Raw genomic sequence first — 19995 nt, forward strand, 5'->3', positions numbered from 1 at the left:
GATTTCCTCCTAAATCAATATAGTTCTGTCTAGCAGTGCATAGAACATCCCTGGAATTTTTCACACTCCTCACTTGCAGCACTCAAATCCTGTCTGCTACCCACAGTCAGGAATGAGGATGAGTTGAAGGTAAAGCTTTGCCACCAGAGACACCTAAAAAGGGGACCTTCGAGCCAAACATGACCTTCTCTTCTAAATTAGTCTGGGTTTTCTACAGATCCCTGGCATCCAATGCTGGAAGGCAAACAAAAGCATTTTTAAAATGTAAAATAAACCAAGAAAAAAAAGCCTTTACAACATCTTAAAGCAGAAACTAAACCACAAGTACCATCTTCTCTGACTGTCCTTCTGTCTTTACATCCGACCCCAATCTGTCCCCCAGAACAAGGCAGATTTTGTTTGGGAAGACCAGGCTCCCAGGACTTCATGTCTTTTTTTGTTTACCAACAGTGCTTTTTTCTATTAACATTTCCATCACTGTGACTGGGGATACAGATGCCCACAGGCCATAATTATGGGACGTTATTTGGAGAAAGACTGTCTGGGTAATTCAGGTTTCAGTTACTCCTCTACACCAGAATGGTGGTTAAAACAGCTCCACCAAGGACAGTAATTACAGAAGTCTGAGACAAAACAGGCAGCTAGGCAGAATCCCAGCAGAGAGAGCCAAACAGAAGGGAGAGGACACTATGGAAAAGGAGATTATGGAAGAGGAGAACACAATTTGTGGAACTCACTTCCCATTCCAAGCTGCAGCGCTGCAAGACACTCACCAGGGAGGGAATGGAGGCTGAAAAACTTCCAGCTGGATCTTTTTCAGCCATCACCACCTCATGGTAGAGTTCACTCTGGTCAAGGAAAACTCCATTTCAGAGCTGCACAGCTTCCAAAATGTCCAGTAAATACTGGACAGATTACTGAGTACTTTTAATTTACTGCATTGAGAGCACAGGCAGAGCTGTTAAACATTTTCTGGGATACAGGAATTTATGCAAAGCTACTTGTAACAATTACATTTATTAGTTGATTTTTCTTCCTACACTGTACATGAGGTTTCATTTCTATAGAATGTGATCTGCCTTCAGTTCCAAATAGTACTTGTGACTTAGGAAAACATTTTATTTAACATTTGGAAAGAAAACTTTGATATTCAGAGATATAAAAAAACATCCCTACATCTGATCTGCTGGAGAAGGTGATCCCCAGAGCAGCAAAGGATTTATAAACCAAATACTCCAAAATAAGAGATTATCCCATAAAAAGGAGGTATTCCTGGAGCTGGGCACACAATTTCTTTCCTTAATCTTAAACTATATTAACAAATTTGTGTGTTCTTGACAGCATCTGGCATCAGAGAGTGTCTTGGTGATGTTCAGACTCTCTGGTCTGCTTCAATCACTTTTTAGATCTGATTTTGGAAAACGCTGATCCTGCACAAAGTTGTGCTGGAAGCCAATCACTCATTGTGATTGTAAATCCCATGTAGTTAAGGTGTATTTGGACAAAATGTGTACACAGCATCACTCCACAGGTAAAAACTGGTGTTTTGGAGATGGTGGAGTGAAGAGATGCTGCTGCAGCACTGGAACATTCCTCTGGGTCCCCAATAACCTCCTTATTCCCTTTCTGAGATGCTCTGGGGAAAACAAAACCCCCTTTCTCCCAAAAACCTTGGTTACCACCTTTTTATTTTTCCATTTCTGTTCTTTAGTTGGGAGAAATACATGGCTGATACTGTGTGGGTTTAAGACATAACAGTTGTCTTCTTGAAAATTATTTCTTTTCCCCTTGGGTAATCTTTAATTCAAGCTAATTTTAGGCTGTTTTTCAGCAACAGAGAGCACACGAGCACTTGTCATCTGGAGCTGTGTGTCCTTTGTAGGGTGTGTGACCCAGATTTGCTGCTGCAGTTCTCTCTCAGCAGTGCAAAGGAGCTCACTGGCTGCAGAGGAGGTTTGGGTGGGATTTGTTTGAAGAGCAGGATTACACTGCAATGAACTGAAAGCTTGTAGAGCTCTTCTAGAACCAAAACACAGCAGGATTTAGTTCTGGATTTCTGGTGAAACAGCTCTGCCTGTAAGAGAACCCCTGTCCAACACAGCCAAAATGCAGCAAATCAAAAATACTCAATAACCTGTCCAGTATTTAATGGATGTTTTGGAAGCTGTGCATCTCTTGGAGGCTCCTCCACAAACAGCACATAGATGTGACTGACAAGATTAAACAGATTTAAAAACTATCACAGAAGAGCAAAGGTACAGGATGCAAATCATGCAAATTCCCTTTAAAAGAGTAACCAGTTCCTTGACCTCTTTCACACTCACTAAAAGGCACCTAAATGGCATTAATTCACATGAGGACTCTGGAACATGACCAGAATTCCAGGGTGCAATAAGAGATGTTAAATCAGACAAGGAAGAAGGTGGTGATGAGGAGTTGAACTGGAGAGTTTATGGTATAGTTGAGTTGCATCACAGAAGGGCTGGCAGCTCCCAGCCTGGTGCCAAGGGCTCCTTGAACAGCTCCTGATTCCAGAGCAGGTCTGAGTGCTGGGATATGGCTGGGAGTTTGTGTCACACACAGAGACTTGATCCTAGTGAGATTATCAGGAAGTCTCTTTCTGAAACAAGATCCTGTCGGTTCCCACACGTCCCAAATTAAAGCATAAATGTTCTGGTAGGGAGAAAGACAATCTGGCCCTGCTGACACGTGGCAGACCTCGGGCACTGCACATGCACAGGCACCATCAGTTTATCTGTGGTCTGCAAGGAAAGGGAGAAACATTGTGCTATTTTTTCATTCACACCTTCCTTCCCTCTGAGATCCAACTCTTGTGGCTGAATTTCCACACTCTGCCAAATGGCAGTATCAGCATTTCCCTGCTCACACTGAGATCCTGGGCACTTTATGGCACTCAGGAGGTTCAGCTGTCTAAAGTTCCTGGTGTAAACAGTCTCGTGCACCACCCCCAGCCAAGCCTCTTCCCAAACTGCTCCAACCCGAGATGTCACCACAAGGAAATCAGGCCAGAAATTCCTGTGTAATCACCACGTAACAAACAGGTTGGGCAGGGCAGGAATTATCTTATAGAAGCAGGAAAAAACAGAAGAACTTTTACCACCCATCCTGAACCCAGCTCAAAACTGACCTGACAGAGAAACACCAACACTGGTTGTCCTCAAGAGGCTCCTCTCAGCCCTGTTCACTCTGCTCCAATGCTGGTAACACTCTTAAATTTGCCTGTATTCACATAGGGATGAGATAAAGCAGAACTTCTCACTCTTCCCTGCTTACCCCTCCCAATCTCACCTCTGACCATTATAAGGAACTTGCCAGTGGAGACAACCTGGAGATTTTTATCAGGATTGCAACTGCACAAGCTGAAATCTTTATGCTACTTAACTCACATGCCATAAGTGTGTTTAAGCAGCTGAGAATGGAAATCTGGCTGCTGGAAGCACTGAGAGCAGCTATTCCAGCTGAATGATGACAGGACCAGAGTGAAAATCTCCCCAAAAGGTCCATCTCTAAGTACCAACAAGTCATTGTGGTGGTTCAGAATGTCCTTGGAGGAAAAGGCAAAAGGGAAAGTTAAATGTGGCACTAGCTAGAAATAACATTAAATGAAAACAGCAGAACTGGTGTTTTCTGTTTGAACACCAGAATCTCATGAATGAACAGATCTCTGTGTTTGGAGAAATCACAGTTTTCTCTCCTGGGTCTTCTCCAGATGTCTCAGATGCTTCAGAGACCCTCAATTCATCCATTTGGGACAAATTACACACACAAAACCACCTTCTATTCATGCAAGAAACTTGCACACCAGTGCATCACATGGACAGATCCAAAAGCAAGAAGGTTCCAATTCCAAAGTTCTCCCCTTCCCTCCAACAGCATTTGCTGTTCAAGCAGCATAAAACATCCTGTTTTTGTGGTTGGGTGTTTTTTTTTTTTTGCTTGGAAGTTCAGAAGATTGCAGATCTTAGATCTTTGTCTTGTCTTTTAACAGTCCACCTGCCTACCAGCTGTGCTTCAAGACTGAAATTAGTGAATCAAACAGTGAAATGTGTTATATTTCACTCTGCATAATATGTGAGAGGGATCAGAAGTCACACCATCAGCAGGTTTTTGCTTCCATCCTGCTGGGCCCCCTCCCTTTGGTGCAGTGTTGCTCTCTCAGAAGTGAGGGGGACCAGCTGAAGGCAAAAGCAAAATGCTTTTAGAGACAGGATTTTCACAAAAAAAAAAAGCAAGAGTTTTGCAAAGCAATGCAAACCAGACAAGACAGCTCAACTCAACAAGACAGTGACATCTCTGAGCTGTAGCTTAGACAATTGTTTTGCTTTAAAGCAAAGTCACATTTGTGCCTGCATTTGTCTCCCTTGGAGTTAACAAATCACCAATATGATCTGCACAGCACCATCAATAAGACCTGGGGAAAGACCATACAGAGGCCACAGAAACATATTTCAGCAAAATGAAGGTAAGATTAAAGACCTTCAGTATTCACAGAGCTGCTGAGCTCAAGACACATCACTTGGACGACAGAGACACACTCAAATAACATACTTGGATACCCCTGGACCCAGCAGTCTATTCTTGTTTCTCTACATTTCCTTTTAGAAAGACAGTCACGGCCACTTAGACATTATGGTAACCAAGAGGAGGATTGTCCCTTTTTATCAAATTGCTGCTATTAAAAAATAAATGCGACTCATTCAAAATTCAAGATCAAAACCCAACTGTGGAGTGACTTGCTCATAAAAACCTGCCAAAGCTTCTTTGTTGGAGCACACGGCTCCAAGAGCATTTTTCAATTAGCCACCTCACTGCTCCAAGTCCTTTTTCTACATTCCTTATTTCACACTGCTCTGAAAATGCTGAGCTTCACACTTCCAAGGAAAGAGCCAGTCAGCCAGAACAAACGGGCTCAATCTGAACAGCAAAGGCATTACAGGGAACGTGATTTGGGTTGCACTGCCCAGACACTCTCACTGCGCTCCTTTTGCACTCAGTTTTTAGCTCTGCTCACACTGAAACTCTTTGGGATCTAGGCATGTATCCTCCACTCATTGTTTTACCAAAGTTTCTGGTGCTGAATAAATGAGTAATCATAGTAATGGTGCAGAGTCTGGGTTAAAAGAAAATAATGAGACACCATGGACATGCACATGTGCAATCTTAATGAGTATTTAGCCCGAGTGCTGTCAGAAGGCACAGCAGTAAACTGGGAACTGTCATTTTCTCCAATTAACTTTCAGGTTTTCTTCTTTTTGAAGGTGCCACCCAAATGCCAAACTTCCTGCAACCTGCTTTCCAGATCACACATACCTGCAATCATGAATATGGAGTGTGTAATTACTGTGCCTTTTTAAGGACTGCTTTGCTGTGATTTAGATGTGCTGCAGGAAAGACATCACCCACCAAATCCCACAAATCCAGCCTCAGGAGCAGGAGACTCCAGGTGATCTGAGCATAGTTGCAGAAACAGAGCAAGTTGAATGGATTAATACATATTAAACAAGTTTTAATAGCTGTACAACAAAGAAGATTTTTCTTTCACGCTCAGATCAGAGCTTCACCTGAACTAAAAGAAAAACAAAACAGAAAGACTTACAGCAATAACAGAGCTGGCAAGGAAGTGTATCAGCCTGACTCACTTAGTTTATCACATCTCAAAGGTCTTGATGCACTGGAGGGTGTAAAACCAGCTGGACCTTCCTGTCTGCTATTGCATTGCACAACAACGGCCTGGCAGGGGAACCTGGTCCTGGCAGCTTCTGTGCCCAGATGTCATTCAGCTCAGGCACAAACAGTGGTTTAGTGACAGTCCTTAACAGCATTTGGAAGCAGGATCCCAAAAAGAACGGTGTGTTTTTATACAATAAAGACTTTTGTTATGAATCTTCTCCCTGAAGTTCCCCCCTCAGCAGACATTGTTGCTGCTGACAGCCAGCTCTGCTGAATGACATGTGTATGTAAGTTGCTCACTGCCCAAACAGATGGCAGAGAGAGACTACTGCTTCTTTAAAACAGTGAAATCCCTGTGACTTCTCCATTCTACTCAGCTTCAGAAACAAAGCACAAACCCCCTCCTTCCTCCCGTGCCCTGACACTCATTAGAGCTCACACGTTGACCCGGGTACCGTAAATAGCTGTCCCTTGGTGCGGGGTCACACGGCAGCAGCTCCCAGCTCATCAAGACATTTGCATGATCCAGAGGCACTTTCCCCCAAAATTCAGTCTGCACTGCACGTTCCTCCATCCCTTTCAGCAGTGACCTTGGCCACACTCCCACCTCGCTGCAAACCCATGACATTCAGATGATGGTGCTGCTTTACGACTGACAAACTGCGACCTGGTCCCGTCAGGAATCGACACCCCAAAGCCTTCAATCAGAAATGTCACAGCAGTTTTAAAATCCACGCCCTGTATTAATGGATTTTAATGGATCTGAGTGGAGATGTTTGCTGTGTGATTTACTGTGGGGGAGCAACAAATCAATGTTCCTTTATGACACGCCACATCTCGTGACAGTGTCCCCTCATCCCGTGGTGTCGGGGGGACGATGATTTGCTGCTTCACAAACATCTGTGATCTATTGGGCGACACTCCCAACAGTTTAATACCACCCCACTCTGAGTGTCCATCCTTCTTCTCTGGATGAGAGGCAAAAAACCATAAATTAAAACCTCCCAGGTGACAAAAAGGCCTCCCTTGGATTTGCTTTTTCTAAATTCCACTGCTGCGACGTGTCCCTGTGATTCCATGTGGGAGAATTTATCAGCACAGTGTTGTTTAAACAGGTCAGTGCACCGGGGTGGTTCCCCAAATCTCCTCCTCCTTTGGCCACTGTACAGCAGCCAGAGCTCTGCAACAACTCAACCTTTAGTCATTTCCAGAGGCAGGACTCTGATTTTAGCTCACCACTTGCCAAAGAGTTTTTCTACTGTTTTAATTTCTCTGTGGAATTTGGATGACCTTGTTCCTTAACTGGGGCTACCAGTTCCTTAACTGAGGATCTCAGGTGTTAAAACACTGATGCAGTGGGTGAGTAAAGTGAGTTGATCAACACTTGAAATACCAAATTTCTTAATAGCTGAGTCTTTGGATCTTTCCCATTAAAAAAAATAAAAAAACCCAAAACAAAACAAAAAAAAAAGCAAACCCAAAAATCCAGACAAAGGAACTAGACAAAAAAGCTGAAATATAGTAATTTTCAGAACACTTGACAGTAGCTGAGAAGCTGCTATCACCAACGAGTCAACTCGCACAGAGAACCCCAATATTCCAAAAGAACTATCTAACACATGATTTTTTCCTAATGCCAGAAACCACTTGCTAATAAAAAGAAAAAAGAGCAGACTCCATTCATTTTATCAGCCTCAACTTTCTGAGAGGAAGAGGCAGCTGAAATTGTGAGAGAAGGCAGAGGTATCAAAATTCAGTATCTCAGCTGCACAATGTGCTGTAATCACCATCAAGAGTAAGGAGGTGTCCTGATCTGTGACTGCCTGCCCCACTCAGGACTTCAACAGCATCCAGTAATTACAGGTGAGCCCAAAAAATGTCTTTATGAAAAGTTATGGATGATCAGTGTGTCAGTGAGCTATATTTGAAATCTATCAGCTCTTGATGGCTAATTTTGTACTACATGAGTAAAGCAAGTTCTAATAACTCACTTGGGACTTCACTCCAGTACTTACAAGCTACGTGCTTTTCATATTCATAAAACAAAACTAATTGCCTTTCATGGATGAAATGTTCTAAGAATTTTCAATCCACGTCAGCTGCAAACTCTAAAAATCCATCCTTATATATTTAAAACTCTCCCTCCCACCTGCTCACTTGTAACCTGCTGTTTGCTGCAAACAAACTGTAAAGCAGAGAGAATCATCAGGCTCCTACACTAGTATTATTTGTATTATTTTTTACAGGTTACAAGTCAATTGCCCACTTTTTCACATGCTTAAAGTAAACTTAAAACACTATTAAGCCAGGGATAAAAGCAGGCAAAATCTTCCATTCCTACAAGGAAGCAGTTACAAGTTTACTCCTTTACTACAGCAGATTTTTAAGCAAACGTTCATATATGATAATTAAAATGTGTTATGAATGAAATGAAACAACTCTTAAAGTAACTATTCATGTGCATGTTCCCACCCCCAGCTCTCCTACATATCTACAACTATGAAGGTGAGCTCTGGAAAACCACAATTATCCCACGTGTGGAGTGAACCAGACAGAGGAGTTTGCAGCTCCTGAGGACGGAAGGCTCATGTTTTCTTGTGTGAAAACTCCAGTTTGCTTTTCAGATTTCCAGCCTTCCCTCACACTGCTCTGCAGGACGACTGCAGTCATAGAATCATAGAATGGATTGGGCTGGAAAAGACCTCCGAGATCATCAAGTCCAACCCTTGGGCCAACTCCAGTCCCTTTACCAGATCATGGCACTCAGTGCCACGGCCAAGCTCAGCTTAAAAACCTCCAGGGATGGGGAATCCACCCCCTCTCTGGGCAGCCCATGCCAATGCCTGAGCACTCTCTCTGCAAAGAATTTTTTTCTGCTCTCCAACTTCAATTTCCCCTGGCAGAGCTTGAGCCCATCGTGCCCCCTTGTCCTATTGCTGAGTGCCTGGGAGAAGAGACCAACCCCCACCTGGCCAGAACTTCCCTTCAGGTAGTTCCAGACAGTGCTGAGGTCACCTCTGAGCCTCCTCTTCTCCAGGCTGAACACCCCCAGCTCCCTCAGCCTCTCCCCACAGCACTTGTGCTCCAGTCCCTTCTCCAGCCTCGTTGCTCTTCTCTTCTCAGTTGGGTTGGAAGAGACCTCTGAGATCATCAACCCTTGAGTGCCCTGGGCTGGTGATCACAGTGGGGTTGGATCAAGACATGGTGGATTCTCTGTCCCTGGAGGTGTTTAAGAGGACACTCAGTGCCACATCCAGTCCCTTCTCCAGCCTCGTTGCTCTTCTCTGGCCCCGCTCCAGCCCCTCAAGATCTTCCCTGAACTGAGGGGCCCAGAACTGAACACAACACTCAAGGTGTGGCCTCCCCAGTGCTGAGTCCAGGGGAAGGGTCACTGCCCTGGGCCTGCTGGCCACACTATTTTTGATCCAGGCCAGGATCCCATTGGCCTTCTTGGCCACCTGGGCACACTGAATCAAGACATTCTCCTCTTCTTCTGGGTTTAACGTACATGCACACTGTGCACGTCCTTCCTCTGAGCCCAGCACAGCTTCCTAAGCAACCAACTACAGCACAATGATGCCTTTAATGACAGAGCCTTTAGAGGTGCTGGGAGACCTCAGTGAGGCTGCCCCGTTCCAGCTTCCTCCTGGTGATCCCCGACAGCCAGGAGGGGATTCTGCAAAACCAGCATCCCAATGAGCACGTGGAATACCTCATTACCCACAGCAAGACTCCAGGTCAGGACTTGTTAAGGAACCTGGTTGGAAAAGGGAATTTTCACTCCTCACTGGCTATGCCAAGTCATTGGCATGGATGGGGATTTTAAAGGCAGATTTAATTAGAGTAGGTAAACCCCACAGATGATCAAGCTGCAGTGTCAGAAAACCATCAGAACTGAACACTGACCCATTTGGGTTGTTTGCTGAACTTTAATCACTTTCCAAGTCTGACAGCTGCTCAAACTTAATTGCTCATTACACTTGTAAATAAAAACTGATCTCACTCTCTGATTAGCCAACCATCTTAGAGTTGCCATAACAACTTCTTGTCTAATAAGTGATTTCAGATTTACCACTATTTGTACTAGCAGAAAATTTCACAAAGGTCTGAGATCGCTCTTTGCAGCAAAACACCCTTCTAATTAAAACAACCCAAAATCAGTAGAGAAAGGGCAGCTCAAAGATAATGAAAAAACAAGCTATTTACTACACCAGCTCACATGTGAAATAAGGGTACCCCAAACCCAAATACATGCTGCATCCAGCTTAACCTCCACCTCCCACTACCAATCATCTTATTATCCTACATCCCATCACAATTGCTCAGGAAAACACCAGACAGTGTTCAGGAAATAACTCGGGTCACTGTGCGGAGGTGGATTTCAAGACTCACTCCAGATGAAATACTCCAATAAAGTTTGGGTATTTCCTCTCCTCATCTTAAATTAGGAACCAGTTAACTGGTGAAATTCCTTAGCACTGACTGGAGCAAACAGGCATATTTATTATTCTCAGAAGACAAAGTGATTGGGAGTCATGAAACACTGCAAGTCTGTAGGCTCAGAATATCATAAAAACCTCCCAAAATTTGCTGGCAAAGCTGCTGAAGTTTGCAATTTATTTAATATGCTCAAGGTAGCTTTTTGTGTTTATGGGCATGAAAACACCCTTCCTTCCTTCCAAAAGGAAAAGAAATGAAGAAAGCTGTAATTGAGATAAAAGTTAAAAGAAAAAAAAAGTCAGGAAATACCAGATTTTAAAAAGGGACTTTTTCTGCATTTACTCAGCTAGGCAAGAAATGCAAATTCTGTATTATTTGGTTCAAATACAAAGCCAGTCATACTTCTTGCAGTAGATTCGTCCCATGAAAACACAGAGGATGCAACATGTCCAAGTTAACAACATCCTCAACATTCCCAACCACACTTGGGATACAACAAAGTCTTTCTTGCCTTAAGAACAAGAAACCAAAGCTCTGCAAAGTTCTTGGGATTCAAACACAGTTTATGACACCAATCTGTGCCTTTACTTTGTGTATGTTTTCTTTGATGTGAATTTGAACAAAGAATTTCTTCCCAAAGTAATTCGACCCAGAAGAGCTCCCAGGACCAGCTGGGGACCAGACTGCCTTCCTCTCAGGGACTAAGCTGGCTAACAAGCAAACCAAACTATTCAACAGGTTTCTTCTGAATATCTTCTCTTATTTTTTGAGTCTCCTGATGCTCTCTGAGACTACACTGAGCTGCCAAACGCTGTGAACAGAGAGATGTAGCACTGTGAGTAAACAGTCCATACACAGCCATGCCAGGAATTGCTCAGACACAGACAGGGCATACACATAAATGGACCTTTTTTCATTCCTCATCCTTGTTTTTGAAATGAGTTACTGCATTTTGGAGCCCACTTTAAAATTCTGGCATGTGCAGAGTGTATATTTAAATTTAAAGACAGCGCTGCCAGTAATCACAGAATCACAGAATGGGTTGGGTTGGAAAAGACCTCCGAGATCATCAAGTCCAACCCTTGATCCAATCCCACTGTGACCACCAGCCCAGGGCACAGAGTGAGGCACAGAGTGCCCTGGGCTGGTGATCACAGTGGGGTTGGATCAAGATGTGGTGGATTCTCACTCAGTGACACATCCACAGAATCACAGAATGGATTGGGTTGGAAAAGACCTCCAAGATCATCAAGTCCAACCCTTGGGCCAACTCCAGTCCCTTTACCAGATCATGGCACTCAGTGCCACGGCCAAGCTCAGCTTAAAAACCTCCAGGGATGGGGAATCCACCCCCTCTCTGGGCAGCCCATTCCAATGCCTGAGCACTCTCTCTGCAAAGAATTTTTTTCTGCTCTCCAACTTCAATTTCCCCTGACAGAGCTTGAGCCCATCGTGCCCCCTTGTCCTATTGCTGAGTGCCTGGGAGAAGAGACCAACCCCCACCTGGCCAGAACTTCCCTTCAGGCAGTTCCAGACAGTGCTGAGGTCACCTCTGAGCCTCCTCTTCTCCAGGCTGAACACCCCCAGCTCCCTCAGCCTCTCCCCACAGCACTTGTGCTCCAGTCCCTTCTCCAGCCTCGTTGCTCTTCTCAGTTGGGTTGGAAGAGACCTCTGAGATCATCAACCCTTGATCCAACCCCACTGTGATCACCAGCCCAGGGCACAGAGTGGGGCACAGAGTGCCCTGGGCTGGTGATCACAGTGGAGTTGGATCAAGACATGTTGGATTCTCTGTCCCTGGAGGTGTTTAAGAGGACACTCAGTGCCACCTCCAGTCCCTTCTCCAGCCTCGTTGCTCTTCTCTGGCCCCGCTCCAGCTCCTCAAGATCTTGTCACCCCAATAGACTGACTGGACTTATTTGCATCTCCCCATCCTGAGCAATGCAGAGTCACCTACAGATGGGAAGATCTTGCTCCATGGGTTGTGTAAATTCATGTTTACCTGAGCAGAGGAGCTGCTCTTTAGGGAAGAGAGACCAGCTCTAGCAAAGCCTTTAGACCAGTATCTTTTGTCCTGAAAAATCACCAGTTTTAAATGAGCCCTTTGCCATTCATGATAATGGAAAAGATCGGGGAGAACCATCAGCAGAACAACTAAACAAATACAGAAGATAAAGCTTATTCATTCTTTATAGGATTTTTATACTCAGCAACAAGTTTCTTCATATAGAAAACAACAAATTCCCCAGGCAGAGGCAAACAAGAAAGAGGCAAATTAGTTCTGGATGATCTGTGAAGACTCATCCCTGTGTAACCCAGGCTGGGCTTTGGAGTCCCTTCCTCACTTGCCAGGGCTCCCACAACATCCCTTCTCCCTGTGCCCTCCAAATGTTTATGCTCTTTATTACATATACATTGCACAGATTTTGAACCCAAAACTCACAGGGTGAAATGTTTTTAGTCAAGTGTGAAACACCAGCTGAGGAAGGAGGTTGCCAGGCCAGCCTAGAAAGCCCCAGCCCTTCCACAGGAAGGATCATCTCACCAAAACTTCTGCCAGAGCTGCTGCTGTCCCTGCACTGACCATCATCACTCAGGATACCCCCAAATGGCTCCATCAGCTTCAAAGAATCCTTAATTAAAAACTCAGTGTAGCTTATGAAATCAAAGGGAAGTCTGAGTAACTTAAACCAATTCTTAACTAAGGAAAACACGTTGTTTTGGGTGAAATATTAAATTAGTTGGTTAGTGGGGATTTTCTGTGGGTTTTAGTCAAGCATATTTTAACAATGCAGTTTAAAAAAAAAATCTGCTGAGTCCATGAACAGCAGAAACAAACCAGGAATGAGCTGCCCTCGCTCTCACATGGAGGTTTTTATTAGAAGCATATGGAATATACATTTAAGCATATCATGCTGAAAGAGATAAAAGTGCATTACCCCAAAATACATGTTATAATACCTTCCTGAACTACAATCTGCTTTTGTGCCTCTAAAATAAATCCAGTCTTAGAAACCCAGTATTAAATGGTATTATACTAATTACCCAGCTTCACACGTGTGTGTAGTTTCTCTCCAAGTTGCCAGACTCATGACTCAGTATTTATTTGCTCCTTTAAAAGCAAAGATATCCACTTTCATATTTCATGGAGATTTTCCTTACAACATAATCCATTGTCATGAAGTGAAAGCAGATCCAAATAATCTCATAAAACTAAAAGCACTTTATCAGACTCTCTTTTTGCATGACAAGCACAATTCTGAATGAGCAGTGGGGGGCTGGATTTCTAACAACTGACCAGCTCCAGGAACACCCAGAAAAGTGCTTGAACTCTGAGGAGAGAACTTATTGTGCCCTTTTCACAGCAGGCAAAGACAAAATTCATCTTTTTCATACAGCAAGAAAAGTTACTGCCACCTTGTACTGAGAAAAGCTTCCCTTGGAACAGGAACAATCCTGTCGTGATGGGTAAATGCAAAGGGCTTTTTATTTTATTATAGTGCAATGAATGAAGAGGGAGGTGATTCAGAGCCCAACAGCACGCTGCAAAAATGCAGTTTTATTGGGACCAGACCCCAAGATTACAGCGTGGACTTTAAACACTGACTTCTAGCATTGGGAAAAGGATTGTCTTTAAAAAAATGTTTCACTTACAGCACTGCAAAGTAGTAAGTTTACTTTGAAGGGAACTTAGGGAAAATGTGGCCAAGAAAGCTTGGATTGATGCCTCCCACAGGACTTCCATGGGCTGCTGGCTCTAATGCATTTCTCTGTTCCTGCATGTAGCCATCAACTCATTTATTTAGGAGCCATTTTTATTCTAAGATTCATACCTGAAGAAAGGACCTGAGTGCTTCTTATGGTAAGGAAAATAAAAAGGTGTTTTAAACCCCCCAAGCTGAAGCATTTTCCCATTAAAAAGAAAAAAAAAAGGGAGGGGAACAAAACAGCAGCTTTGGAAACAGACTCTACCCACCATATATATTATGAATTTAACAGCCTTGAATGGAAACTGCAAGTGCTTTGATAAAAATCAATTGGAAAGCTGCCTGCCTCACTGTTGCTTCAGTAAAGTGCCTCTGTATCGTTTGCTGTTTCTGCAGCCTCCTGAAACAATACTCTGTATTAAATCACTGCACTGTTCCCACTCCAAAAAGGGACTCCAAGGCAAGTGCCCAGAGCAGCCCCCGGCACTGGAACCCTCCTGCATCAGCAGGGGCCAGGGGGGAACCAGCACCTGCTCCACACCCCCAGGCACACAGGATGTCCTAATTCAGCAAACTGGGACCAGTTTATCCCTGTGTGGGTGTGACCAAAGCTGGGCATTCTAAACCCTCTGTGCCATTGCCCAGCAACTGTTCCCAAGGGCCCATTGGCAGCAGCTGCCCAGGGCACAGCTGAGCCCTCAGGCTGGGAGCTGGCTGGGAAAGAAGCCTGGCAGAGGAGCTGGGAGAACTGCCCTGCAGGGACTCCTTGGCACCTCCACACCCACCTGAGGGCTCAGCTCTGCCCATGGGCCAGCAACCATTCCAAAATCCCCCCTGACTGCCAGAGTCAGATCCTCCAGTGTGGAACTCCCTGCCCTGGGGGAGGCACTGGGGGCTCCCACCCAAACCTAAGGGGATGGAATCTTGGGGTTTGGGGACTTGGGGAACCACTCATTGGATGCAGAGGAGGAGCAGAACCTGGACAGGAGGAGCCCCCCACTCTCCACCAGACTGTGCCATCATCTGCACCAACAGGTTTGTCCCTTTCTTTTCCTTTGGACTCGGGGGAACCACGTGGGGCTCAGCACAGGGGCCACCAAACCCCCCTGTGTTTGTGCCCCAGGGGGTGGGTTACACTGCTGGGCTTGGGGGTTAAACCCAATTGCTCTTTGTGCCATTGCATTTATTGTAATACTGTTATTCAATTGCAACTCTGACTTATCATCTCTTTTGTGTTGGGTTCGTTTCTCCTGCCGGTTCACCTTTAAACCAGCACACAGGACAACTGAATTTCTCCCATACTGTTAAAAATTAACCTTCAGGTCTCAGTGCACTTCCCTCAGATGCTGAATGTCACTCCCAGAGGTCCCTGGCTCCAGGTCACACAGATTTGGGGCTGCAGCAAGAACAGCTGATTCAGCAGCACCCCCAGCCCGACCCAAAGGGACCCTGATGCCCCGTCCACCACCCCGTGAGGAGCCCATTTCACACCCCACTGCCCCAGCTCAGCCCTCCACACCTGAGGGAGCCAGGCAGGGGCACAGCAGCAGGGCTTGGTTTGGATTTGAACAAATAAACCCTCCCCTGAAGCCTTTGCAAAGTCTGCAGAGTGAAAACCAAACCTCCTAAACCAGGTTTTCCTGTGCTCTCAAGTGTCAGCCATATGGCCGATATCAAAAAGGCAGAATGGCCAAAAAAAAGTCACCAGCTCTCCACATTCCTGTAATTCAATCAGCTTTAATCATGGGAGATGTTTGCACTAACCTGCAGGAAGGGTATTTGTTCTAATAACCTTGAATAGAGTGGTGACACTTTAAAGATGGCTCCACTGAACAAAGAGAGATAAAAACGCAATTTATGGCAGGGTGGTGACTCTCAAGGCAAATTCCCACCACTGTAAATTGCAGCTTTTTTCCCCAGGCCAGCCCCTCTCCACACAGCAAGCACTCTGTCAGCACTGTTTTTTCCTACATATCTTCCTGCTTTTTTCTTCCTCACTGGTCAGGATATTTTTCAAAACAGACTTTCTCTAAGGATCTAATATTTACAGTATTAATGAGAAAAAATAAAGAGTTCAGTTGTAAGAGCAGCACCCAGTGCCACAAAGGATCTCATCAGCCCCAACACCCTCAGCAGCCAATTCTACCCTCCAGAGTCTCACCAGCCTTCACAAAGACCTTCTGAAAAGCACCTCACAAAACCTTTGGGAAGAATTGGATTCTCCTACAAAATCCCCAGTGGGATTGTTGGTTTATATATTTATATATGTTACCTCCCTTCATGGCACCCTCCATGGAACACGGACTGAAAATGATGTTTTAAGTTCAGAAATCTCTTGGGCACAGCTCCCTGCCTTCCACACAACATCCCTCCAAAAACTGCTCACTCTGCTCAGGAGACCTTCCTGGAGACACAAGGACAGCTCAGTGTCCACAGGTCAATCAAAGTATTACAGCAAAATTAAGTGAGGTTTGTAATTAGCTGCCATGGTAACGGCTCATACAATTTCTGCCATGACACCACTGAGAATTAAGCAGAGGGTACCACATAAGCCAGTCCAGAACTCAGGCAGCTTTCAGCCATGAGGAACCTGCTGCCATTTCAGCTGGCACTTCAGATGCAGGAGCCTCTATCCATCTCCATTACAAATCCTCGGAGCTCATCCTGGCATTACTTTCCCACATTAAGCAAAAGAGTTAACATAAAAACCCTGCCTGGCTTCAGACATTATCCAGATAGAGAGGAGAAAAGAGAAAATCCCTCCTATCACCTCTCTGGGCTCTCCCCAGACCTTCTCTGACATCTTTGTTCTTTCAGACCTGGCATTTATCTGCAGACATTGTAGAGCCCTAATTAAATCTTCACGTGAACCTCTGCTCCTTCCTGGCAGAGAACACACATTCTTGGTGTGCTGATGGACCTGCAGGATTTTCTGCACTTCTCCCTTATGGTGAGTGTTAGGCCTTGCTTGAAAACATCACAACTGTGTTCAACACAATATGTTTAAACAGAAATACGAAATTATTCCGTTTCCTTTAAAGAATGAAGAGGAACATAAGTGAAAATTATATTCCATTGGAAAAACAAACTGTGGAAGCACTGGGCAAATAGTGCCTGAGAACAAGGGATGCTTTTGTTTTGCTGCTGTCTCAGAAAGGGATAACTGGCAGCGATAGGAGAAGCAAAAAAATTTGTCTTCCAAAATAAAATCTGCAGCTCTCTCTTCCCCCTGGGAATGAAAAAAACCACATTCCTCAAGTGCAGCTGAATTTTGCATTAAGGGAGGCTGCACACCTGAGCTTATCTGATGGAAGCAGCTCAGTGTTCAAAGCCTCAAAGTTGGCAGTGAGAAAGGGATGTGAGAGCTGTGAAAACCTTTGTGCTCCAGAGTTAAAGAGGGAAAAGGCTCAAATAGAAGCTTTTACTGCTCCCACTCTCCCCCCTAACAATTCTAAGCCCTTCAAACCACTGGCTGATGCTCAAAGAAGCTGCCAATGAAGAGATGAGGGATCCCTGCCGTCCCTTCCTGGCCCAGGAGCTGCTTGTCCTGCCAGGGGGGTCTAATGGCCAAGCACAATAAAGAAAATTCACCCTAAAATCACGTTTCATTTGTGCTGTTCTCATTATTATCCTCTGACTCTCAGCACTTCTCTCCCTCAGCAGAGGAAACAAACACCCCAGATGGCTGAGGACAAACGCAAGTTCTACATATGCTCCACATATCCTGACAAAGGCAGTCCAGCCTTGCTCAAAGCACAGCACGAGACTCACCAGCTCAAGGGCCTTTTACCTCAACCAGGGGCTGTCCCTGCACGTGGGGATGAGGAAACTGCTCTAAAAGAGGTTATGAGGCCATGAGCAGGTACTCTGTGAAGTTTTTCCATGATAATTTCCAAAGACTCCCATCATTCCATAAATGAACATACAAATCAATAGGTTACACTTTGCACAGCTGTAGATTATGGAATTGTAGGTTGGTTTGGGTTGGAAGAGACTTTAAACACCTGCCATGGACAACTTCCACCAGATCAGGTTTCTCCAAGCCCTGTCCAACCCAGCCTTGTTTATTACATTCTTTATAATCCATAAAAAAGGCATTAGAATTCCTGTTGCTTAAGAAATCAAGGAAACTAAGAGCATGGTTCCTCTGGAGGGGGATGCCAGCACAGGAGCATCAGGGAACCATGGAATGGTTTGGGTTGGAAGGGACTTTAAAAATCACCCAGTGCCACCCCCTGTCATGGCAGGGACACCTTCCCCTATCCCAGGTTGCTCCAAGCCCTGTCCAACCTGGCCTTGGACACTTCAGGGCTGGAGCAGCCACAGCTTCTCTGGGCACCTGTGCCAGGGCCTGCCCACCCTCACAGGGAAGGATTTCTTCCCAGTATCCCTCTGGCAGTGGGAAGCCATTCCCCCTTGTCCTGTCCCTCCAGACCCTCTTCCAAAGCCCCTCTCCACATCCCTTGTTGGCTCCTTCGGGTACTGGAAGGCCACAATTGGGTCCTTCCAAAGCCTCCTCTTCCCCAGACTGAACAATCCCAATGTCCCAGCCCTTGCTCACAGCAAAGATGCTCATCTGAGCCTCCCCTTGGCTGCCCAGCACATCCTGCCCTGCAGGAACCTGAGCCAGCCTGTTCTTTCCCACCACAATGTCAAAGATCTTGTATTCCTTCCAGGCCCCACAAGAGCAAAGCAGGAGGCACTGAGAGCCCACCCAGCCAAGGTGAGAACTCAGAATTACCAAACTCTGCACAAGTCATGCCCAAGGTTTCCCCAGGGGCCCCTCCGTGGCAACCAGACTGAAACTTGAGTTGCCACAACTGAACATGCCTGTGGGAGGCAGGGAGTGGCCACAGCGGCCCAGGGAGGCCTTGGCTGGCCATGCAGTGAGAGCTGGCTCAGAATAACCTGCCAATGGCACCAAAACCACAATTCAAGGTCCAGGCTGAAAGCTGAGCACGTCTTTGTGTCTCTGAACCACATCACCCCCCGCACACACCCAGAGGCCCAGGGGGGTTTCAGCTCTTTGGGGAAAGGTGGGTCAGTGACAGGGTGGTCTGAACAAGGCATCCACAGGCAGGAAAAGGAGTTGGGGGATGCAACAACATCCCTTCATACACCTCGATGTGGAGTCCTCCCTCCTCCTGGACAACAAACTGCCCAAAGCTCCCTTGTCCCCCCTGCCTTTGGCTGCCCACTGAGCCCTCCACGACCCTCAGTAACCCCAGAGCCCCCCACGGAGACATCCAACACTTCCAACCCTCCACCACCCCCGAGTCCCCATCAACTCTGGACGCCCTGCTCTTCACAGACCCTCCCACACCTCCACAGCCCCCCGACAGCCCCACGGCTGCCCCATCTCCTCCAGACTCCCCATCAGCCCCAGCGATCCCCATAACCCCCCAAACCTCCACCAAGCCCCACAGCCCCTCACCAGCCACCAAAGCCCTCAAGGGGACATCACAGATCCCTCCACAACCCCTCACCAACCTACCGAGCCCCCACAGCCCCTCACCGACCCCCAGAGTCCCCCATGGGCCCTCACAGCACCCCCACCGCCCCCCAACCCCTCACCGCCCTACAGCCCCCCGCGCTGCCCGGAGGCTCCCGCGCCCTCCAAAGGTCCCGCTTGCTCCAGGGGGTCGCCCGTCCCCCCCCGGAGCCCCCCTGGCCGCCGTACCGAGGCTCTGCCCCACCGGGGTGCTGAACGGGTTCCCCAGCAGAAACTCCATCTTGGGATGACAACAAACCGCGGCCCGGCGCCCCCCCGCCCGCACCGCGCCCTGACTGACAGCCGCGCGCACCAACCGCAGCGCGATCTGACCAGCGTGGCCCGCCCCCCTGCATGCGATTGGGCAGCGTCCGGACGCGCCGCGCAGTCATTGGTTAAGAGGAGTGTCCATCACTGTCAAGCGTAGGATCCGCCCCCGCAGTAGTCCCGCCCCTCTCCCCGCCCCCCCGTTGATGGATAGAGGGGACAACGCGAGCGCCGCTCGCCATTGGGCAAAGGCCAGACGTTTCTCTAACATTATTGGACAACAGAAACGTCAATCATGAGAGCATCCTCCCGCCCCTAGGGCACGGTCCCGGCGCTGATTGGCTGACACGGATTTCTCGCGCTCTGATTGGCAGTCGGCCTTCCCACCCACTCCCCGCC

At 46.5% G+C, this 19995-nt stretch overlaps 1 protein-coding gene across 3 annotated transcripts in view; it reads right to left on the reverse strand.

The window, feature by feature from the left end:
* TOM1L2 (target of myb1 like 2 membrane trafficking protein) overlaps positions 1-19602 on the reverse strand; it is a 57647-nt gene extending 38045 nt beyond the window's left edge. For all 3 annotated transcript variants that reach the window (XM_071571626.1, XM_071571625.1, XM_071571624.1), the window contains exon 1: positions 19519-19602. In XM_071571626.1, coding sequence (XP_071427727.1) covers positions 19519-19570 — 52 coding nt within the window. In that variant the 5' untranslated portion in view covers positions 19571-19602. The remainder of the gene's footprint in view (positions 1-19518) is intronic.
* Between the last annotated feature and the right edge of the window lie 393 nt (positions 19603-19995).

Source organism: Pithys albifrons, chromosome 16 (assembly GCF_047495875.1).
Source record: "Pithys albifrons albifrons isolate INPA30051 chromosome 16, PitAlb_v1, whole genome shotgun sequence".
Lineage (NCBI taxonomy): Eukaryota > Metazoa > Chordata > Aves > Passeriformes > Thamnophilidae > Pithys > Pithys albifrons.